Source organism: Fundulus heteroclitus, chromosome 22 (assembly GCF_011125445.2).
Source record: "Fundulus heteroclitus isolate FHET01 chromosome 22, MU-UCD_Fhet_4.1, whole genome shotgun sequence".
Taxonomy (NCBI): Eukaryota; Metazoa; Chordata; class Actinopteri; order Cyprinodontiformes; family Fundulidae; genus Fundulus; species Fundulus heteroclitus.
In genome coordinates, this window is record NC_046382.1 from 10,048,530 (window position 1) to 10,073,311 (window position 24,782).

Sequence of the window (24,782 nt, forward strand, 5' to 3'; positions counted from 1 at the left end):
GAGGGTCTAAGTCCTACATGCTTTTGAGGTTTCCCTTGTTCAGCACACCTGATTTAAAGCATTGTCATTCAAAAGGGTTTCCAGAACCTAATGACAGTTTCAGGAGTTAATAGTTTAAAAAAATGGGATGTTTGAGCGTTTTTGCAACTTTCCATCTGGGATGCCAGCTGTCAATGTTTCTTTGCTGCATCCGTTCACATATAATAATAATTTTCATAGCACAATTAAAGCAATAATTTGCTTCTAGATTAAAGATGACGTGCATTTATGCTATCCACGTTTGTGTTCAGGTGTAAGCGGACCAGTGAATATCCTTTAGACTTAGCAAGGATAACAAGAAACAATCATCTATGTTGTCATCAGGTTGTTTGAATTGATGTTCTGTCCTGCCGTCGCAAATGTAAACACAGTTTGCGGATCTTTTGAAATTTTACCTCTAATTGTGTGCTTTAAGAATGAGCTTTTTAACAAAAGGTCCAGGTTCTGCATGCAAAAAGCATGAATATTTTGAAAACTGCCTTCTTCACATTCTTAGGCTTGGCGGATGTTCTGTTACCCCTAACAGTCATAAACTCTTTGAAATAACAATATTTGGTGGATCCTACTAATAAATTGACAAAGGACCATTGCTGATTCTTTCGACTGACGAATGATCCAAAACACACAAGGCCAAATCAACACGGAGATGGTTTACCAGATAAAAACTTAACCTTCTTCCCCCTTAAATCCTACATAAAACCCGTGCTGTCTCTTTTTATGCTCCATTCTTGTGAAATGCTGTGAGAGAGGACAAAGTGCTTTCTCACTGGTCAAATAGGGTTGTACAACATTTTATAAGCAAGAGTGGCAATAATGATGCTGAACCCATGAGCTGAAATTAAAGGTTTGCTTTTTCTAAAAAAATTTAACTTTAACAGCTGTTTTTCTCCTCCATTTTTACGAGCACAGCCGACACCTTTCTCCGTATTTCTACATTTTACTGCAAGCTTTTTTTCTTTTTATCCAAAGTACACAGATTTCAAAGAATTCAATTACATTTACATGTATGAATGGAGGCATGCAATATTCAGCAAGGACATGCAAGAGCAAAATCAGCGCGAAGGCAATGCGAACTCCTCCCATTCTCTGTCACACCAGCATCCCCTGACTGTTTTGTCGCTTCCACATCTGCGCGCGCGTTCGCCGTTTCCTTACTGTCAAAGAAAGGCCTGAGATACTTGTTGTATCCTTTCATCAGCTTCTGAATGGTAGGAGGCAGAATCTCCCCTTCCTTCACTTCTGCGTTGAGCAGCGAGTTCTCTAACAACCTGAGAACAAAGACAGAGAAAGACGGCAATAAAAGGCAGCTCTCATTTCTCCTCCCCTCAGCAGGTGGATTCTTCTTTTGACGAATCCGCAGGGTGCCGAACTGAGCTCCACTGCCAGACCCAAAGGGGCCGCTGAGCTGTAGATTAAAATGGCAGCACTGAAATAGAGGACAAGCTAAGAGAAAAAAAACGTTGTGAGTTAAATTTAATTTAAAAGAAATTATTCCACACCTTTGTGTCTGTCTGTTTTTCTGTCCATTTAAGCCCTTTAAAGGGGTTGCTTTCATCCGTTGTTCCCACTTTCCTTCCTGAATGCTGTCCTTAAAGGCACACTGAAGGGTTATACCGCCTGCAAATTGAAGCAGGGGAGACCGAGCGCTGTGTTTGTGTGTAAATTACACCCTAAATGCAGAGCTGCTCTGTGCGGCGACGACCCGGAGGCACGTGCCGTGATGTAAGAAGAGCTGAAGCAAGACGGATCAGGCCATGTGCGCGGGCTGAAAAATATTCATCTCCCCGCGCTGGCAGCAGTCCCCCATGTCACTTGTGTGCCGCTGTATTGAAGTATGAAGGGTGGAGAGCGAGGATGTGGCGGCTTAAAATGGTTACGGTGTTTGGGTCCTTCAAAATCCAACCCTCCTCTGCGTCATCTGCATGTGGAGTGAATATGCTGATATCTATGAAGGCTTTATAAATAATGGATGTAATTAAAGACCATATCATTTCAACCACTGTCTTTTACAAGTTATTAGCGCTTGCTTGTTATTCTTCTACAGGCAAACTGATATATTTCTCTTTTATCCACCACAGCACTGGAAGGAGAAGCGTGTAAAGCGATGGTTGGATGGGAGAAGCCCTAAGATAACGTGATTTGGTCAAAAGGTTGCCAGAAAAATATCCGCTAATTCATTTCAAAGAGTGAAAGTTTTTTTTCTCTTTTTTTTTTTACATGGTTTAATGAGTTATTTCTGGTAAATAAAGTAAAAATAATTGTAATTTTAAATTTGTGAAGGCTTTCCTGCTGAAAGCTGTGACCATGTAGGGCACGCCTGGTGAATCTCCTCCAAACTCGGGATTGGGTTCAACAGTCGTCTCAAGACTGACGCCCTCCCAGTAGCTTCTGCACCTTTGTCTACCATACTTTTTTGTTCCACTTTAAGATGGAAAAAGCTGTTCATCAGCTGTTCAGATGGTTGAACAGCTGATCAGGAGCAGAAATACCTCACACTCCTTTCTGCCAAGGGGAAAAAGATCTTCCAACACCTGTGATGCATCATGTTACCTCAAACCTTTTCCATAAAGTAAGAGCTTTCTTATTTCTAATAAGATGCTATGATCCTATGTAAATGAATTCCAGCTGCTATGCAATTGGACTAACATAATTATATATAATAATAATAATAATAATAATAATAATAATAATAATAATAATAATAATAATAATAATAATAATAATAATAATAATAATAATAATAATAATATAATTAATATAGTCTTTCTGCATGGAGTTTGCATGTTCTCCCTGTGCATGCGTGGGTTCTCTCCAGGTTCTCCGGGTACTCCGGCTTCCTCCCACAGTCCAAAAACATGACTGTTAGGTTAATTGGCCTCTCTAAATTGTCCTTAGGTGTGAGTGTGTACGTGAATGGTTGTTTGTCCTGTTTGTCTCTGTGTTGCCCTGCGACAGACTGGTAACCTGTCCAGGGTGTACCCCGCCTCTGGCCCATCGAATGCTGGAGAAAGGCACCAGCACCCCCTCGCGACCCCACGAGGGATAGACGTGTTAGGAAAGAGATGGATGGATAATATAGCCTTAATTGACCCTTTTTAATGGTCTTGCCCGACAGTCCCTCTGTAAGTGTAACCGACCACATGACCAAATGCAACTGTCATGGTTTGCCGCTGTTGTGAAAGCGCTGTGGAAGCATCAGAAGGCAGGTAAATAACTTTAATCCAGAAGAAACATCAGGTAAGGTTACAAACAGCCAGGCTACAGACTGGGACAGAATCGCAACTAGAGATACAAACTAGAGATACAAACTAGAGATACAAACTAGGGATACAGAACCAACTAAGTAAAGCTGTTCACTGACTAAGGATCCAGCGAGGACTAAACAGAAACCCGGAACTTAAATACACAGGGGATAATTGAACTGAACAGGACACAGGTGTGGGATGATCAATGGGTGACAGAAACGGCTGGAAAGCAAACGGAAACTGAAAACATACACAATGACAGAAAACATGCACAATACCCTGAACAAAACTGATAAATAACCAAAAGCAACTAGGGATCGTGACAGCAACAACATCAGGGATGGGTGATACTGACCTAAAATGTCATAACGGTATTATGTGCTATTTATTACAATATTGATAAAATAGATGATAAAAAGTAAAATTGGGGTCTTTTTCGTCAATAGATGCTTATCACTGCAGTCAACCCCCCAAAAAATCACAAATGCTACACACCAGTTAACTTTATGTGCTGCAATCTTCTTGCCAAATAACTCAAAATAGCAGTAATATTTACTGATGTTCTCATGGTGCCAACAATGGAAATAGCTAAACTGACAGCAAAAATGATGTGCAAAATAATTCAAATTGTTTATATTTGTCAGATTAAAGGACAGTTTTCATAAGAGTGAAAGGAAATAAAAATCAGGTTAATGATTGTTGAGGGGAGAATTGTTTATCTCTGACTCAAAATCACATAAAGTTTTTCTGAATTCCAAATAAAAGAGATGTATTCAGAGTTTAATTATTACTGTTTAATAAATGTATTTTAAACAGCAAAGGTTAAATAAATTCAAATTAAAATAGTGATTTTTACCACAACATTGGTGTTACACTATCCTCCCTTTTCAGGGGTAAACATAACAATTAGGCAACCGTTTTCTGACAGCTTATGATTTTGACCCTTTTTTTCCTATTTTTTCGTTTCTCTAGACTTTGTTTTCTTTTCACCGCTGCAATGCTCTGTCTCCGTTGAAGCGCTCTGTGTATCCTCATCCTCTCTCTCTCTCTCTTTGTATATATAGTCCTCCCTCCTTTCCTTTCTTGTGTCAGTCTGTTTGGTTGCCAGATTTGTCAGCCTCTTCACCCACATGCTTGTTTTCCCACCGTTCTTCTTGGAGAATTGTTTTGTTTGCCGGCATTTATTCCAACCCGTGTCCTTTGATGCTTTTTTTTTTTTTAAATGTAGCCGCAGCTCTGTCCTGCTTTCAGTTCTTCTAAATTTTCACATAAAACACACGTATAAAAATAAAGAGAAAATGTAACTCTATTCCTATCACTCTGGATGACAAGAGGAAGCTTCCTGCAGATTGAGGATAACTTTTTTTTAATGCAAATCTGCCGTCTGTTTTATTTGTTCATTCGTGACCTGCACTGGACCCCGAAACTTCGAACCAGACTTAGATTCTGTGCGCTCAACTGGTTCCCTTATATATGACATTTTTTTTACCAATCTGTATAATCTGATTGAATTTGACTTTGTAAAGTGCCTTGAGATGACATGTTTCATGAATTGGCGCTATATAAATAAAATTGAATTGAATTGAAATTGAAATTGAATTGAAGCAACTGTTGAACCCCAACGTCTGTCAATATAAACATGTGAGCCCCTGCCATTCTGAAAGTTTATTGAGAAGTTGGGGACTTTTTATCTGGCAAGTGTTTGGATGCCCAAGTGGTTCAGTTTCAAAGAACATCCAGTCTACTGGTGGCAGCTTGTCAGTGAGGGGTGTTAGGGTGCCTTCAATCAAAGGACCAGGGTTAAGAACCACTGCTCTACAGGAGCAAGCAGGAAACCAGACCGAGGTGAGAACTGACATGCCCCGACTGTCGGCATGGCTCTTAAAATAGTCTTAAGGTCTTCACTACCACACTCACAACCATTTTTCTCATGGATAAACCTTTCATACACAAGCGCACTCTCACAAACACCTACAGGTGCTTGGATTCGGATGCTTACAGACTCACTTCCATACAGAAAACCCTTAATATTATCTTCTCCTGTCACTTTATACATGTCGTATTGATTATTACTGTATATACTTCAGTGATGGTACCAAGGTGTTACTTGATTATATCTGTAATACTTTATCAGCTGGTTGTGCTTTTCTTTTTACATCTCTCTATGCAGGTGAAGAAGCAGACTGAGGATGTTGTATCGTTCTCTCCCTTTTCTCTCCTCTTTCTTTTACCTTTTCAATTTTTTTTTCTCTTCTACCTTCTTGTTTCAGTATCCATTAAACATGAAATATTCCCAGCATTAACTATAATAAAGCGTCTTGCATGTATAAATCAAGCAGAGCACTATGGCGAAAGCAGTGAGGCTCCGTTTGTGAAAGTAAAATCTGTTGGGCTCTTTTTGGCATTAAGACAACAATTCTTACTGCAACATCGCCAGACAGGACACTATAAAGGAAATAAATAAATAAAAATAGTCTTAAGAGATATTCCTGCCATGTGTGCTGTGATGTGGTCCGTTCGGTAGAACGTCGGCACTGCTCCGACCACAAATGGGGGATATTTAACATGCTGGATTGTCTTGCTTCAGTATTTTAGCGTTTGTGGTGTGGATGGATTTACTTTTAAATCGAGTTTATCAATGTGTGGCAGACTCCAAGCTTTAGTGCAGCACCCAAAACATTTCATCACCAGCAGCCACTGCTGCCTTCTAGTGACAAGGTAGTATAATTACACCTTTTTTTATTTCAACTAGACCAGGGGTCTGCAACCTGTGGCTCTTTGGACCTTCCACGGTGGCTCCTAATAACTTTGGCTACAAATTATATTTTTATTATGGTATTTAAATGTAATAATGATAATAAATGCAGGTTTTAGCAGTTTGTTTTTGGACTAATTGATTTTAATTTTCATAACAGAATGATGCTAAAAGTGGCAGTAATATTTAATTTTAAATCAATTTTTTTTCATTATATCCACAAATATCAACATCCTCTTTTTTTAAACCTCAAAATAGACATAAAAGGTCGTTCCTTTAACGATGACAAGATATTTCATACGGTAGATCTTTATCAAAAATTATAACTTGTCTCTTTTCAAAAGGTCAGGCAACGTTTGTGGCTCTGAACGAGTTTAATTCAAGTGGACTGGAGGCAAAATGCCTCTTTAGACTGTAAAGGTTGCAGACCCCTGATCTAGTTTGTTGTGCATGGAGATGCCGTTTAAAACATTGCCATGCGATCTGCACGACGTCATTGAAAAGATCATCATGACAAGATGTGTTCACAGAAACAGAGAAAAGAAAAAGCAGTTTTTAATGGATCGTTATGTGCACAGAGCCTTGAATCCACAGTGGGGGAAAAGCACAGAAAAAAAAACAACAACTATTTTCCAGAAACCTAAACTTGTTTCACCTGACTGTGTCAAATCAGCTGCGACAGCGGGGTGCCTCCACCCTGACAGGCTGATGCCATGCTGCATAAAGTCCCACGCACATGGCTCGCAGCCTGTTGTTTCAGTTAGCAGCCGTCTTGGAAGGGGAAACCATGTTAGTAAAGGTGCTGCCTGCATTCTGCTTCTAGCACAATCCATCCGTGTCACCCTGTGTGGCCCCCCCCCCCCCCACCCCGTCTGCCCACACACACCTGTGTGTGTTTGCAGTAAAAGACGAAGGGATAAAATGACAATTAACTTTTATTTAATCAAAATTAAATGACTGAAAACACAACCAGTGTCATAAATAGAGGGCCAAAATTATCAGGATAATACAATTTAATAAAAAAACAGATTTAACAGCAACTGCCATGAAACATAAATACATGATAAAAACTAAGATTGTCAGATATCGGAATACAGCTCCTGTTTTTCTCAGCAAAATGTCTACAAAGATCTCACATCTCTTCTCATTCTGTCCATCTCAGTAAATCCCCAGGCTCTAACTTTTGGCTGTCTAAACCTTCACCTGCAGGATGAGACTTGAGCTTTCCCACCTGCCAAACAGTTGCTATCCACTGAGCCCTGACGACAAAAAAGAAAAAAAAAAAAGAAAAAAGAAGCAGATCTCCAAAACACTCCAAGAATTCATGATTCTTCTGATACAAGCAACTAATCTGCCCCTTTCTTCACCGGGTAGCAACACAGTTCTGAAGACAGAGCTACAGTTTGAGCCACACGTAAAATTACGATTTATGTACTCTCACACAAACACTCATATACATGAGCCCCCCAAGCCGCCACCCCCCACCCCCACCTCCCCTCCATGTGCACACTTTGGCACAAAGCAGACCCACCCTTGCATACCATGCTGCCTATCAAGAATATTAAGTTGCCACAGCTGCATAACTAGTGAAGACAACCTGTAGAACTTCCATCTATGCTGATTTTTACGCAACTCATCAAATTTACTTGTACTTATTGCAAAGGACTGATAGAGTAGAAACCCACTTGGAATAAATTTAGGGTCCAGCTCCAGAGACTGAAAAACAGCCTTGAATGTTCTCTGAAATAGGACCAGTATCAGTGTATGCAAAACACAATTTTCTGGCCATTCACATACTCAATATTTCAAACAGTATTGAGTGACTCCCTCCCAAACAGGTAATCAGGCTGGTTTTCCACCTGGTTACATTACAGCAGCAGTGGACACAGTGTGAGGAGTTGTAGAGCTTGTTGCTGCAACTTCAAATGTCCTCCCCCTCTATCAGAACACTGATTTTGGCTGGAATTGGTCCCATCTCTACATTTTAATGATAATTATGGGATTCCACAAAGGTTGAATGTGAACAGTTTTCCATGACTTCTGTTAAATAAAGGACTATGCAGGCAAGTGAAATACTCTACCGTTAGTTTTCTGTCCAAGGGAATAAATTTTTTTCCAGTTGGACACTGCTTTTATGCAAGGTAGCATTTGATTCAGATCCGTCCGTCCGTCTTCTTCTGCTTATCCGGGGTTGGGTCACGGGGGTAGCAGCTTCAGTAGGAAGGCCCAGACGTCCCTCTCCCCGGCCACTTGGGCCAGCTCCTCTGGAGGAATCCCAAGGCGTTCCCAGGCCAGCCGAGAGACATAGTCCCTCCAACGTGTCCTGGGTCTTCCCCTGGACCTCCTCCCGGTGGGACGTGCCCGGAACACCTCACCAGGGAGGCGTCCAGGAGGCATCCTAACCAGAAGCCCGAGCCACCTCAACTGGCTCCTCTCGACGTGGAGGAGCAGCGGCTCTACTCTGAGTCCTCCCCGGATGACTGAGCTCCTCACCCTATCTCTAAGGGAGAGTCCAGACACACTACGGAGAAAACTCATTTCAGCCGCTTGTATCCGGGATCTAGTTCTTTCGGTCACGACCCAAAGCTCGTGACCATAGATGGGGGTAGGAACGTAGATCGACCGTTAAATCGAGAGCTTCGCCTTTTGGCTCAGCTCTCTCTTCACCACAACGGACCGGTACAGCGCCCGCTTCACAGCAGACGCTGCACCAATCCGCCTGTCGATCTCCCGCTCCATCTTCCCCTCATTCGTGAACAAGACCCCAAGATACTTAAACTCCTCCACTAGGGGCAGCACATCCTCCCCAACCCGGAGAAGGCACTCTACCCTTTTCCGGTTCAAGACCATGGTCTCGGATTTGGAGGCACTGATTTTCATTCCAGCCGCTTCGCACTCGGCTGCGAACCGCTCCAGTGAGAGCTGTAGATCACGCCCTGATGAAGCCAATAGAACCACGTCATCCGCGAATAGCAGAGACGCAATCCTTAAGGCCACCAAAACGGATCCCCTCAACACCTTGGCTGCGCCTAGAAATTCTGTCCATAAAAGTTATGAACAGAATCGGTGACAAAGGGCAACCTTGGCGGAGTCCAACTCTCTCCGGAAACGAGTCCGACTTACTGCCGGCAACGCGGACCAGACTCTGACACCGGTCGTACAGAGACCTGACAGCCCTTATTAAAGGGTCCAGGTACTCCATACTCCCAGAGTACCCCCCACAGGATCCCTCGGGGGACACGGTCGAATGCCTTCTCCAGATCCACAAAGCACATGTAGACTGGTTGGGCAAACTCCCATGCCCCCTCCAGAATCCTGCTGAGGGTATAGAGCTGGTCCAGTGTTCCACGGCCAGGACGAAAACCACACTGCTCTTCCTGAATCCGAGATTCGACTATCTGACGGACCCTCCTTTCCAGAACCCCCGAATAGACCTTACCAGGGAGGCTTAAGAGTGTGATTCCCCTGTAGTTGGAACACACCCTCCAGTCCCCTTTTTTAAATAGGGGGACCACCACCCCAGTCTGCCAATCCAGGGGAACTGCCCCCGATGTCCACACAATGTTGCAGAGCCGCGTTAACCAACACAGCCCCACAACATCCAGAGCCTTAAGGTACTCAGGGCGAATCTCATCCACCCCCGGGGCCTTGCCACCGAGGAGCTTTCAATTAGCCATCTATATCAATTAGGGACTAAACTAGGCGCTATTAATTGGCACTGTTAGCAAACTGGATTGCTTTTTAAATGCTGACACATTTTTTCACTTTCCCAGATGCTTTCTACTAATTTCTTTTCATTTTTTCACTCTCTGTGACTTTAGCTATATTACATATACTGTAGCTTTACCGGTGGACTAAATATTAACATACCTGTTAGCTTTGACAATATGTTTAGTAACAGAACCACTCTGAAGATTTCTACCTTTCATGTTGGTAAAACGTTGTGTATACTAAACAATATGAGCAGCAAAAAAGACAAAAGTCAACACAGCCACTGTAGCCCCATCCATATCTGTAGGTGGTTGGCAATGCATTTGTGTTCAGACGTAAATGCGAGGGCAGAGAAATGGGTTCAGACAGAGTAATGCATTGTGATGGTGTAGCTAGGTCAGAGGGACTGAACCCTGGGGCAAAATTAGCTTTTTCACGTTAAGTTTCATGACATGGCCTCCCGACAGATCACTCTACCCATCAGCTTCCTCATCCTCCCTGTCTCCAGTGCACAGAAGGCATGGGTCCAGGCCCGCCTTGCACATTTCACAACAGATTAATTCAGTTGAGCACAACCCCTGCAGAGGGCTGAGTAACACTCTCGGTAGACCCCTCTCTAACTCTTTTAACGCCACTCGTCCTCCCACTCAGCAGCAGGCTCGACTCATACCCGCTTCTCACTCCTATTTCTTATTTCGGTGACTCATGTCATTCATTTCTTCAAGGATCCCTCCGCCGGCCCCCTTGAGCTCTCAAAATCCCTATCTGTAAGCTTTAGAGCCCAAACCCCACAAAGGAGAGCAACATGTGGGGTTTCAGGTTGCCCAGGGAGTGGGCAACCAGTTCATTTAATATTCCCTTTTAAAATATGTACAAAGAAACAGAATTACAACTCCGTGCAAATTTGGTTTCTTTTTTCTTCTCTGTACGTTTTCCTTTCGAGCTGCACAAATTTCCCCTGTAGGTGTCCAGGAAATGGGATCGTGGTGCATTCATGAGCACAATGTGTCCAAATCCCCTCATTAAGGAAGAAAACGTTTTTCACATTTTCAGGGCAATTAGTTTTTACATTTTAGGCAAAATTATAGCGATTTATGCTTTTAACATTGCATTTTTTTCTACTTTTAATAACAAAGTGCATAGAGATGTGTACTGGGGCTACAGTGACCGCACAAAAGGCATCTCAATTATTTTGAGTTATTGAAATTATTTAAAAAGTAAGCAAATCCAGCTACAAAATTCTCCCTGTAAACTTTTTGAGGGGTTGTGAGCTTCCCTACGTTGTGTCAAAGTATTTCACGAGTTAGACAACTTTTCCAAATCCTACACAATACCAGCCAATAAGAGATTCAAAGCTCAAAACAATGAAATAAAATAAAGGTACTTCCACAAGTTAGGGGAGTGGTGGCCTAGTGGTTAGACAGCAGAGTGTTCGTGTACTGGAGAGGCTGCAAAGTTCCTGGTTTGACTCCCACATGCTGCCACTCTGGGTACCTGAGCAAGACCCGTAGCCCTAAGATGTTCCCCGGACGCCGTACAGTGGCAGCCTACTGCTCCCTAAGGCATGGGTTAAATACAATTTAATTGGCATGTATGTTGCAATGACAGTAAAGACGATGATTGTGATTATTACCCTTCCCGTTGCTGCTGAAAGACCTCGTTGGGCTGCTGTAAATAACCTACTTCTTGCTGCAAAGATTTCTCTCCTCATTTATTATTACTGTAATGGAGCTAAACAGCCTGCAGCGGTGCTGAAACCCACATTACAGATAGAAGTTCTGTATATTCTCTCAAAACCCATCTTTCTCCACAGAAGTCAATGCTGAGCAACATACTGCTCACTTTGTATCAGGCTGACTTTCCTCTCCTCTGTATATTTAAGTGTGTGGCACTTATTTGGTTATTTGTTTTAACTTCAAGTGGAGTTATCATTGAACCCTTTTCAAGAAGCCTCAGGCTGATACCTGATCCAAGAATCAAGGACCAAATCTGTCCCATCTCTATATAGTTCTTATTAATATCATTGTACAACTACAAGCTGATTCTTACGTCACAATTGTATCTTAAATCTTAACACTACAACACTGACAATGACACAACCCAAGTTTATCATGCTTGCCGAGTTAAAAAAAGCTTTATAAGTTTTATAATTAGTTTTCGTTTGCTGCGCGCCGATGTCAACTTAGCATCCTTGCCTGGAAAAAGCATTGCGGCTGCTTGCAAACAACGCTCGTGTTTGTGCTAACAGCCAACTATGACACCACCCCTTGTGGTAGCATAGGGTGGCAGCCCTGATACAATTATCTGATAATTTCCAATGCCATGTACAGTACAACACGTGCCTTGGGAAATGCTCATCCAAAAAAAAAAAAAGACCATTTGACTCAGTTGCACAAAATGTTGTCAAATGACTTTGAAAGAGCCAGACGGTGCAGCTGGTCTTGGCAGCGTCAGTCAACCAACCTCATTCTAGTTAATGAACAGGGAGTGTAAAAATGCAAATGGCACCCTTCTCTTTGGGAGGGGGGGGGGGGTGCTTTAAGCTGTGAATAATAAAGTATCATCCTGCCGCGTATCATGTATAAAAATGACTTATTCAGAACACCATATGAAAAGAGCTGTAGGACCCTACTTGACTTTTAGTCTTTAAAAATAAAGCCAATTCATATTCAAACAGCCGATGGCATTTGGCTCTTATTTATTCAGAAAACATTAAAAAAAAAGGATTAATTTTCTCTCTGTTGTGGGCTGAGGTTACACTGCCCCAGGGTTTCCAATGTAGAGCACCCTTGTGATTTCCTGGACAGCAGGTTGTAGGAAAGAGACGGCATCTGGTGTCTATTGGCAGGCTGCTGGGTGTAACAGGTAAAACATATGTTATTAGCTCTGGCACTGCAGGTGTGTAGAATCATTAAATTCGTACTGGATGCTCTGGTATACAATCTCTTTTCCTCCCTTAAAGAGAATATTACATCTTTGCTTCTGTGAAATTGCATTAAAAAAAAAAAACTGCCTCTGCTCTCATGCACCGAGATGATATTCTGCTCTGAAGGGACTCCTCAGACCCTTCAGCCATTTCAGGCACAGCGATATTACAGAGGCAGGGAACCAGGCTCCGCGACAAGAAGCCCTCCTGAGTTTGTCTGGTAGGCCTGCGCGCATAAAAGCAGCTGTTTCTCCCTTTCATGTTATCCCAGTGAGCTCCCTGGGCTCCTCCGCATCGGAGAGAGCAGCAGCAGCAGTGCTCCCCTCCACCAAATAAAGAGCATTTGCTGTCTTCATAAGTCCCCTGAAGTCAGAGAGGAGCCTCAGAAAAAGATGTGACGGAAGAAACACAAAGCTTTGTGTCATAAAAGAGGATGGATACATGAATCTGGGTAGATATTTAAAGCAAAATGCACACAAGCAGAAACATACACCTTTTTTTTTTTTTTTTTTTTTTTTTTTTACCGCCAGAAAAGTAGTGTGCGTGTCAAGTTATTAGTCTAGGCAGAGTAAATAAGATAAGCAGCACAGTATTGATGCTCCATGAATGTTTCTCTTTCTGTTGCGTTTCATCCACACTCCTCGCTGTGTTTTATTCTAGGTTAGAGTCGAGCATACGGAGGCCTGGTCCTCAATCCGGCTGATTCGGGTTTGATTCTGGCCTGAGCTCCTTTGCCTCATGCCCCCCCCCCCCCAACCCCTCTTTTCCTGTGTGAAAAACGAGTCACTAGTGCCATAACCCACCACCCACCTACCCCCCAAAAAAGGAGAGAATAATAGGGACGTGGAAAAATGTTGAACAGTTCTTGAAGCTGAATCTGAATAGTGAGGTGTGCATATTTATTCAGCTCCCATGAGTAAATACTTTGCAGAACCATTGTCGTTGCTGCAGCTCCATCTGCACGCCTTTTGGGCATAATCTCCACCAGCACTGCAAAAAACGGACCTAAAATAAGTAAAATGTTCTTAGAACATGTGTTTTTGTCCTAGATTTTAGCAGGTAAATACGATTATCAGTATTTTTACCCCTAAAATAAGATAAGTAGACATCCTGCATTTGAAAATAAGATGATGGAGATGAGTTGTCCTTATTTTAAGTGGAAAAATCTTATTCCATTGGCAGATCATCTTATTTACCTGCTCAAATCAAGGACAGATACACTCATTTTACGAAGATTTGACTCATTTTTGCAGTGAGTTTTGGCCGTCTGAGGACAGAAGGTATTGCCCATTCTTCTTTGCTAAAACCCTAAATTCACTGTAAGTGCTGAATGGATAGCTTCTGTTAACAGACATTTTCAACTTTAACCTCAATTTCCCATGTAAGCCTGAACTTTGATTTAACCCACAAGTGTCCTTTTATCTAAACCATTCCTCTGAACCTCTGGCTGTACGTTTAGGGATGAACCTCCACTCCAGATCTCAAGTCCTGTTTACCCCCTAAGAGATCTTGTTTCAGGATAATACTGCATTTATCTCCATTCATCTTCCCATCAACTCTAACCAGCTTTTGTGTCCCTGCTAAAGAAAAGCATGCCGCAGCATAATACTGCACCACCATGCTTGTTTAACAGGTTTTCACCACACCGCACATTTTCTATGTAAGCCAACATTCAATTTTGGCAGCTTCGCATTACTTCCTCTCTACAACGTCCTTCTTCTTGACACTTTTCAATAAAGGCCAGATTTGTAGAGTAAATGGTGAGTGGGCCGCCGTGTGTTGGTAGGTTTTACGGTTATGTCATAACATTTTAATTTTAAGATGATGGATTGAACGTTTCTCTGTAACATGTTCGAAGATTAGGATATTGCTTTGTAAGCTAACTCTGTACTAGCCTTCTCCACGACTTTAACCCTGACCTTCATCAAGAGCGGGTGAATTTGTACTGAAAATTAATTACAGGAGAACTCAGCTTACTGATTTATAAGGTGACTTTTGAAAGCCACTGATGGAAATGTATTTTATTTACATGCATCAAAACGGTGCGGAGTTCCTATATGCTCACTGACTGATAGCAATAATTTAATGCCGTTTATGTTATATATAATTATGTGAGACCATATTTGGCCTAAGCGCTTTACTTTATTCATGCTCCAAAACAAACGAATTACATTTTTGATATCATGAAACTTTAGGTTTTAAATTATGGTGAAACCCCTGATTCTGTATGATCCAGTACAAAAACAAAATGAAATGAAATGTAGACACGCCGAGTGCATTTTATCTGTAAAAACAGTTTATGTGGCTCTGACCATAAGTTGAAATAAAAATCTGAAAACACCGAAGAACATAGATGAGGTGCTAAGGCAATTAGTGTAAAGGGGGAAAAAAAAACAAAAACAACAGCTCATTAGATTTTACTGCCATCCATGTCAGGGATTTGCAGGGCTAATTTTAACAATCTATTTGGACTGGTAAATAAGAAGTTGGAAAATGTGCCATTATAGTGAGGAGCAGACTTGTCCTCCATCCACTGTGAGCATTATGTCAGGTTTGGTGGAAATCCTGCACATAATATCCAATTAGCTGGAATGAGACAAACACAATAGCTTTTAAAGTCACAGAATAGCAAACCCAAAAGGACATTAATGCTTAAAGGTCATACTATATGGTATTTTAACAAAAAATAATGTTGAGCTGTAGAAAAGTATTTTTTTTGTTTAAACCTTTATTTTACCAAACAGATCCTTTTAAGGTTAAAAACCTATTTTTGGAAGGAGTCCTAGCCAAGATAGGCAGCATACAGGGTTATCAAATTAAGTTATATAGTTACACAGAAAAATACCCATAAGAGTCGTAAGAATATGAAGTACATTTTAAAGATAAAGCTAAGAAAAATGTGTACATATAACAGAATTAAGCTCAAATCTTCTCAGTAGCAATAAAAGCTCTCAAATATACTAAGTTTCTTAATTTCCAGTCATTGTGCAACATTTTTCATAAAGGTGCAGATTAAACAAAAGCTTTCTAATCTATTTCAGTGCCGACACATCAGACCAAGTCATTCCATGATGCCAGTCTCACTGTACAGTAAAGCAGTCCTATTGTCATGTTCAAGAAACCAGAGTATTAGAGAATTTTAGCACTTTTATCTGATCTATGATGGATAAACCCATCAGAAGACATTCCATTCTCCTTTCAACACAATTGGTGGATATTTTCTCTTTGTCAGGTCATTATCGCTAAACCTGAGGTGTGCATGAAAGTCCCAGAACATCAACATTTTCTCAAATACTCAGACCGGCCATGTAGCACCAACAACTATTGCAAATAAAAATGCACCTAAATCTTCTTTCCTCTCTCATCAGATTCCCAGTATAAACTTCAGCCAGACGTCTTTACCACACATGGATACCTACATGCACTGAGTTGCTGCCATCTGATTGGCAGATTTACTATAAGGGTGTAGGGAGCATTTTACCATCTGTACTCAATATAATGTCCGGTGAGTATATTTGTCTGAATTTGCGCAAATCTAAATCTTCTTAACCTTTTTGTCTTGCCAGCTAACTCTCCAGGAATCCCCTGTGAGTAATTGACCCAACATGGGCACTGTCATAGAAGCAAGAGGTCTCCAGCTCCCTTCATCAATGCTAAAGAAAACTGTGTCCGGTGGAGTGAGATAATGACATTTCCACAAACTGCAAAACCCGGATGCAAATTGAAATGGCTCTCGGGGGGAATAAAATGCTCAAAAGACAAGAAGAAACTCTGACTTCTGAGAGCTGTATACCTTGTAGCTTTGAAATGATATCAGAAAACCCTGCATAAAAACCATCTGGTTTAATTGGAGTGTGATATTCACCAAACTGCTGCCTGCAAAGTTTTAAAAAAAGAAATCAGGGTTTGTCAAGCATGTCTTTTGCATTCAATTTCCTTCCTTAGCACTGAAGTATCTTGTGAGGTGTATGATTCTGATTTGCATCTGCAAGACAAACCCAATGGTAGAAGCCTTTATGGACAGCAGAAACATGAGATGTTACTGCTTCATAAAAAAACGCTTATATCCTTATGTAGTGTGATAATATTAGTGTAGCGTGCACAAGTCTATTATACATTTAAGGTTGGAGTTAAATAGCATACAAAACTTTATTGTCTGTCCCCGATGGTGAGCAATTTTTTCTTTTGACTGGGCTCCAACAACAGCATTCATGCACTTAAAGTACAATAAACACCTCAAAATTCACATAAGCACCCCCACTACAGCATTTACATTTGCATCGCAGATTGTTTCATTAGAAGAGACCCAATAGTTCCCTCTATTCTGAATTAGGTCCTCACCAGCTAGGTGAAGACGGACGGAGATGAGCGGCTGAGATCTCGCGAGAGCTGTGCGTAAGTAAAATGGAGGCGTTCATGTAATTCAAATCAAACAAGCTAAGGTAAGAACGAACCAATAACTGAAAATAATACAAAGTTAAAGCCCAAACATTTACAACTGTCTTATTTTCTACGAGGGAACAAACTGGACGAAGAGACCGTGACGAGCCTGGAGTGCTACCTGGACGAGTGTTTTGATAGCATGGTGATGGGGAAGGCCCAGAAGCCTACGGCTGCTAGCACACCGTCACTTAAGCGCACTCGTTCTAATTCCACCAGTGCTTCTTCTTCATCCACTTTGTCCCCAGACAGGAACTTCAGCGACATCTTGGAATCCATCGACAAGAAGCTTACCAGCCTTGACGCGCGTCTCGCCTTGGTAGAGGTTCTACACAAGGAGTTTCAGTCTCTAAGGGAGTCGGTGGAGTTTAGCCAAGCCCAGCTAACAGCTATGGCCGCCGAGAACGACGCGCTGAGGGGGAAGGTTACGGAGCTGACCGAAGGGTTTATCCAGCTTTCCGGCGAAAATAAGAAAATGAAGGAATCCATTCTGGACATACAGTCGCGAAGTATGAGAGATAATCTCGTCTTTGCAGGCATCCAGGAGCAGCAGGGAGAGATAGCAGAAGAAACGGTCCGGAACTTTCTCCAGCAGAAGCTAAAAATCCCGGCGGATCAGGTAAAAAACATCACTTTTCATCGAGTCCACCGGCTCGGAGGTAAGAAACCCGACAAAACCCGTCCTCGCCCGATCATAGCTAAATTTGAGCATTATAAACAAAAAGAATTTGTTAGAAGTTGCGGCAGGGAACTGAGAGGGACAGACTTTAGTGTTAATGATCAGTTTCCTAAGGAAATCCTAGATCGCAGGCGAGTGCTGTTCCCAATCAGGAAGAAATACATGATGGACGGCGTTAAAGCCACCATATCGGTTGACAGACTTTATATTAATGGACAGTTGTTCAGGGATCAGAAGATCACCCCTTGGCTTTATTAGTTACACCACAGGTGGACTTAAAGCATGTTTCAATGATTTAAAATAAATAAATAAAATAAATAAATAAATAAGACGCACAGATCGGTACACGGTGATAAATTAAATACACGCACAGCTCAAGAGCACGTTGGTGTTCACGGTTGGGTACAGAAGGCACGGGCTGTGGTTTATCCCTTTACACACTCTCTTACTCTTTGCACTTTTTTATTTTTTTGTGTATTTCTATCTTACTTGTCTGCTTCTTTCCTGAACATCAGTCAATCACAAGCACATCATATGATGCTACCTGGGTCTATGTATGACTATTTTCTCAAGGGCATGCACCTTCTAACTTCTCACTCACATCTATGGCGAATGTAAAGTTTGTGACATGGAATGTGCATGGGGCTGGCACCAGAGAGAAAAAAATGAAGATCATTAACCAGCTTACTAGATTAAAGGCAGATGTTGTATTATTGCAAGAAACCCACAAATCAGCTACAAATGCAAGTGAGCTTAATTCACCTGAGTTCCCTAATGTGTTTGCGGCCTGCTATAACTCTAGACAGAGAGGTGTAGCAATCTTAATCCACAAAAGCGTTAGTTTTAAAATATTAGATAAAACTATAGATCCTGAAGGTAGATACATAATAATTAAAATAGCTATCCATAACCAGAAGCTATGTATTGTCAGTATATATGGTCCAAATGTTGATGACCCCTCTTTTTTCCACCAATTCTTCCTTGCACTTTCAAAACACGGGGATTGTTCACTAATTATAGGAGGTGACTTCAACTTTGGTTTAAATAACGATATAGACAGGTTGAATAAAACAGGGGCTCAGCGTAGTTGGCAGTCAGTAAGTGTAGTAAAACAATACATGAGTGATTTTGGTCTTTGCGATGCATGGCGTTCTCTTCATCCTATTAGTAAAGAATACACTTTTTTCTCAAATGTTCACCATTCGTACTCTCGTCTGGACTACTTTCTAATAAGTAGCTCACTGCTGTCGGTTGTTTCAGAGACGGTAATTCATCCTATTGCTATCAGTGATCACGCTCCTGTTACTCTCACCTTAATTAATAAAAAAATAACCACACAAAACAAAAGCTGGAGATTTAATACATCACTGCTTAAAGATGAAGAATTTATAAAATTCATTAAAGAACAGTGGGCTTCATACTTAGAATACAATGATCAACCAGGTACATCGGCATCGATATTGTGGGAAGCTGGAAAAGCAGTGATGAGAGGTAAAATAATTTCTTTCTCATCTCATAAAAAGAAAAAAGAAAACAAAAAGATTCAGGAATTAGAAGAAAAACTTAAGTTACTAGAATTATCTCAAGAAGAAGGGAAGTTAGGTAAAATCCGTGAAGTAAAATTAGAATTAAACCACTATATTGAAAAGCAAAATAGATTTCTAATACAAAGACTCCGAATAGAAAATTTTGAACATGGCAATAAGTCAGGAAGCTTTCTAGCTAATCAGCTTAAAATAAATAAGGAGAAAACTACCATATTTGCAGTTACAGACTCAACTGGTAATACAGTAAGTGAACCAGAGTGTATAAATAATACCTTCCGCGATTTCTACAAATCTTTATACACACCACAGATAAATCCATCAGAGAAGGATATTAAGCAATTTCTGGATAAAATTACACTTCCTAAATTATCAGATAACCAAAGAATGACACTGGATTCCCCGCTGACAACAGCTGAAACCCAGGAAGCTCTTAAAAGCATGCCTAATAAAAAGGCTCCAGGTCCAGATGGATTCCCCACTGAGTTTTATAAAGAGTTCTGGAATATTCTAGCCCCAACGTTCCACAGAATGTTGCAGGAAATACAGGAAAAAGGTAGATTTCCAGCTAATATGAACTCTGCCACCATCAGCCTTCTGCTCAAGCCAGACAAAGATCCTGTGTTGCCCACTAGTTATCGTCCCATATCCTTAATTAATGTGGATATTAAGATAATCTGTAAAGCCTTAGCAAAAAGATTAGACAAAGTAACTCCTCTCATAATACATCCAGATCAAACTGGTTTCATCAGAGGAAGGCAGTCATCCACAAATACACGCCGATTACTTAATTTAATTGATTATTCCTACAGTAAAAACATTAAAACCAATATATTGTCTTTAGACGCAGAAAAAGCATTTGATAGAGTAAATTGGAAATTTTTATTCGCTACTCTTCATAAATTCGGTTTTGGCGATTTATTCATAAACTGGTTAAAAATTCTATACAATTCTCCAACAGCCTGTGTCAGGACAAATAATCAAATATCTTCCAGTTTTTGTCTACAGAGGGGCACCAGGCAAGGATGCCCTCTTTCTCCATCACTTTTGCCATCTTTATAGAACCTCTAGCAGCAACAATCAGACAAACAAAAGCTGTAAAAGGTATAAAATGCATGAAAATAGAGCACAAGATTAGTCTGTACGCGGATGATGTATTACTTTATCTCCAGCATTCAAATAATTCTCTTTTACAAGTAATTAGAATACTAGAATCTTTCTCTAAAGTATCAGATTACTCGTTAAACTGGTCTAAATCTACGGTACTGTCAATTAATTGCTCTCTCGAAAACTCCCTAAATTTACAAATGCAATCAGGAAATATTAAATATTTAGGTATTACTGTGTCGAATAAATTAACAGATTTACTTAAACTTAACCATGCCCCACTTTTAAACAGGATAGAAGAGGACCTTGAAAGATGGAAATCGCTTCCAATCACACTTATGGGTAGGGTAGCTTCAATAAAAATGATGGTCCTACCTAGAATTAATTATTTATTTTCAATGGTCCCCAATAAACCATCATCTGACTGGTTTAAATCTCTAGACTCTGCCATTTCTAAATTTCTTTGGAAAGATAAACCCCCACGTCTTAGCTTAAAGACAATACAGAAGACTAAAGACAGGGGAGGATTAGATCTGCCCAACTTCCATAACTATTACTTAGCAAATAGGCTACAATACATCTCTAAATGGATAAAAAATAGTCTTTTAGATGAGCCTTGGTTAGATATAGAACAGGAAATGTGCAATAATATCATGATTTCAGATCTGCCGTTTATAAGCTCAAATATAAAACGGCATACATGCTTCAAAAATATCAACATTAGTTCTACTCTGACAGCATGGTGGGAGTTCCTCAAAATGACAAAGTCATCCCTTATCCCATGCAGTCGTACACCTATCTGGAATAACCCTGATATCCTACAAAATAATAAAATGATAAACTTTACATACTGGAAGAATAAAGGTATTAAATATCTGGAACATCTACTTGACGGAACCGAGTTCATCAATTTTGCTAAACTAAATATGCAATATGGCATTAGTAAAAATAAATTCTTGGAATATGAACAACTTAAATCTATAATAAAAATAAATATAAGCATATTAATGGTGGTTTACAAGTCCCAACTAATATAACAGAGTTCTTAGATTTAACCCCCCCCCCAAACTACTGTCTAAATCATACAGGACACTGACTAAAATAGATGATTCGATATCTCTTCCTATAATGAAGTGGGAAAAAGATTTATCAGGCACCTTTGAACAAAATTTCTGGGCTCAGATATGTCTAAGAACTTTCAAATTGACTAGAAACACCAACTTACAACTAATACAATACAAAATCCTTCACAGAGTACACTACACAGGACAAAGATTATTCAAGATGGGTCTGGCACAATCTAATATCTGCCCACACTGCATAGGCAATCATCCTGATAATTATTTTCATGCGTTATGGTTATGCACACCAGTCCAGAGGTTCTGGACACAGATATGTAAGGACTTATCAAGGTGCTTGAGCTGTAAAATTACACCATCCCCATCAGTTTGCCTGCTCAGTAATTTTGAGGAAAGTCCTCTGAAAAAAGAAATAGTTTACATGGTTTTTACTGCTTTATGCATCGCAAAGAAAACTATCCTCATGAATTGGAAAAGTAAACAAAATCTCAGTATCAATCAGTATAGAGATCTTTTGTTGGATCATATTAATCTTGAGACAGCATCTGCTTCCACATCTGATTGGTCTCTTTGGGCTCCTCTGATCAACACCATCACTTAGTGGAATAGGGGGCGGTGGGTTGCTTCCTGCAGGGCGCAGTGGCTGGATGGAGGGGTTCCTGGGGCCCTGGAGGCACTTGGAGTAGGTCGCCTGGTGGATCCGGCTCCGGGGTCTGTTGCCCCCATCTGGGGGGAGTTTGGGAGGCCTACCGGTGGCCTACAGCAGCCGCTTGCGGCGCTCTTTGGGAGCTGCGTGTTGACGGACGTGGGTTACTGACCTGGTAGCTGTGCTGCCGCTGGGTGGGGCCGGGGTGGGTCTGGGGGTCTGGGGTCCCTGGGGCGCGCCGCCCTCGGGCGCGGGCCCCGGCGGGGCCTCGGGGGTTCCGGTTCCGGGGGGTGTGCCGCTTTTGGTGTGGGCCGGCGCGCGCCCGGGTGTCCGCCCCTGCACGGGGCCTCTGGTGCGCTGGGGGGCCTCGGAGCCCGTTGAGCTGGTAGGGGGGCATGGTCATTAACACCTCTGGGCAGATGCTTTTCTCCTTCATTGACGTTATGGTGGGCTTGTGTCCGGCCCCCTGTCACGGTCCTGGTCCGTGTCGTCTTCCGGTGCGGGTTTCACCTGGGGGGTGGGGTTTGGGGTGGCTCGTGCGGGCCGGCTGGCCAGGGTCCCCCCCTCTTATTATTATTATTATTAATAATATTATTATTATTATTATTATTATTATTATTATTTATTATTTATTATTTATGTATTTATTTAGTTTAAGTAGGCTTGGTGGGTGGGCTGGGGGGGCTGAGGTGTTGGTCCTGGTGGGTGGTTGGCTGGCGGGCCCTGCGGCCTCTCCTTGGCCCCCGGACTACGGTGGTGCCGCTGGCGAGGCCCCCTTCTCTGGGTGGGGCTTTCGGGGAGCGGGGGTGCCTATTGGAGTCAGTAGGGGAGCTGGCTCCCTGGGTTGGCTTCCCAGTCATTTGCTCCCCATCCCCGGACTCCTCCCTCTGCCTGCTCCATCACGCCGCCACACATGTAGGTCATGAGGGAGGGGGCGTTACTGGAGGTTGCCACTTTCTGGTGACGCCCCTCTCCCCAATTTTATCATGCATCTTAGACACTTTCACTTCAAACATTTTTCACATCGCACACTCATATAGGCCATGGTAGGGGGGAGTGGGGGGAAGACGTCTGGGGGGGGGGGGCTTATGTTGTGTGGGCCTCACCTCGGACGGCTCCCTTCACCTCCTCTCCCACTTAGACATTGAGGGTTCTGGGCAGTCACACGGAGGGGGTGCGCTGGCAACAGCTACCTTCCGGAAGGGGGGTGGGCTGTGCCGTGCATCCCCTTCGGCGCTCCCAGTTTTTAAACGCACTTGAGAACAACATGCAACAACACAACATTTGAGCAGGCGTAGGGAGGGTCGGGGTCTTCTGCACACCCCCGTTCTCCGATGGCGGCAAGGAGTCTGGGGCCTGGAGGAGGTGCGGGCCACTGTGTCCGGGGTCTTGGCGGGGGGCTGCGGTGTGCAGTCAGCGGCTTGCCAGGTCTGGGGCTGATGCCTCTGCTCCCCCCAGGGGGCGGGGGGCAGGGATGGCAAGGGTAAGGTGGGGGGAGGGAGGGGGTTTATTAGGTATTTAGGGGGAGGGGAGGCTCTGGCCGGGTGGCTCGTGCGGGTCATGTTGGCCCGCCCTCTTGGGGGGGCCCGGTCCGGGGGGCGTCTGGTCTGGGGCCGGGGCCGGGGGTCGGGCACGGGCAGTCGTATAGTCGATTTGGGGTGACCCCCCCCCCCCCCCTTTGGTCAGTGTTGGATGTGAGTGTTATGTGGGAATGTGTGTACAGCGTCTTTTTTTTTTTTTTTTTTTTTTTTTTTTCTGTGTGTGTCGTGAGTGGGGCACAAGGGAGGGATGGGGTGAATGAGTTTTTTTTTTTCCAGGTATGGGTGTGGTCCGCTCCCTCTCCCAAAAACATCTCAAGTCTCCGATAGGTGCGGAGCCCATCCCCCCACGTCCTGCCCTCCTCCACTTTGTTGGCGGGCGCCTTGGCCCCCTGGCGCATTGGTTGGCTTCGGGTTTGGGGCGGGTTCCCGGGCGTGCGCCGGCCCACTCCCGGCGGCCTCTTCGCGGGGCCTGGCCCCCCGGGGGGCGGCCGGGGCCCTCGTCGCGGGGGCGGGGCGCCCCTGGGGCCTCTGGCCCTCAGGGCCCATGGCCGGGACCACTTCAGCGGGGCTAGCTGCCGGCGGAGCCCACGGGCTCATCTCCGCGGCTCTTGAGGGCGTCGGCATTGCGGTGGCTGGGGGATTTCCTCGGGGTCGTCTCTGCTCCTCCCTTGGGGGGGGGGGGGGTTGCAGATATCCTGTGTCGGCCCCTCCTGGGCGACCTGCTTTAGGGACCCCTTTGGGAGTCCGGGGTTACGGGTCCCCTGACGCCTACCTCTGTGCTCGGGGAAGGTGGGTCTTCGGTTCTCCACAATCACTATCAAGCTATTTCTGGATAATCTTCACCTAAACTAGTGCACTTTCACATCTCCCACAGGTGCTGGGTCCCAGGTATTAAGTGTTCACTTATATACAGTAATCTTATAATTTATTTATTTATTTATTTATTTATTTATGTTTTTTCACTTTCTTTTTTCAAATATCACATTACACATGTCAGCTTACATAATAATATATATGATTTAGCAATGGCATCTAGGTGTTATTCGAGTGTATCTGTAGTAGCTCCGTCC

At 42.8% G+C, this 24,782-nt stretch overlaps 1 protein-coding gene across 3 annotated transcripts in view; it reads right to left on the reverse strand.

Annotated features, from left to right (window-relative positions):
- Nucleotides 1–24,782, reverse strand: part of LOC105926138 (gamma-aminobutyric acid receptor subunit pi) — a 100,040-nt gene that overhangs the window by 20,160 nt on the left and 55,098 nt on the right. For 2 of the 3 annotated variants that reach the window (XM_036126531.1, XM_012862355.3), the window contains one exon: nucleotides 1,195–1,307. In XM_036126531.1, coding sequence (XP_035982424.1) covers nucleotides 1,195–1,307 — 113 coding nt within the window. Of the gene's footprint in view, nucleotides 1–1,194; nucleotides 1,308–1,538; nucleotides 1,669–24,782 lie in introns of those variants that run through there. The other variant, XM_036126530.1, reaches the window with a different exon arrangement.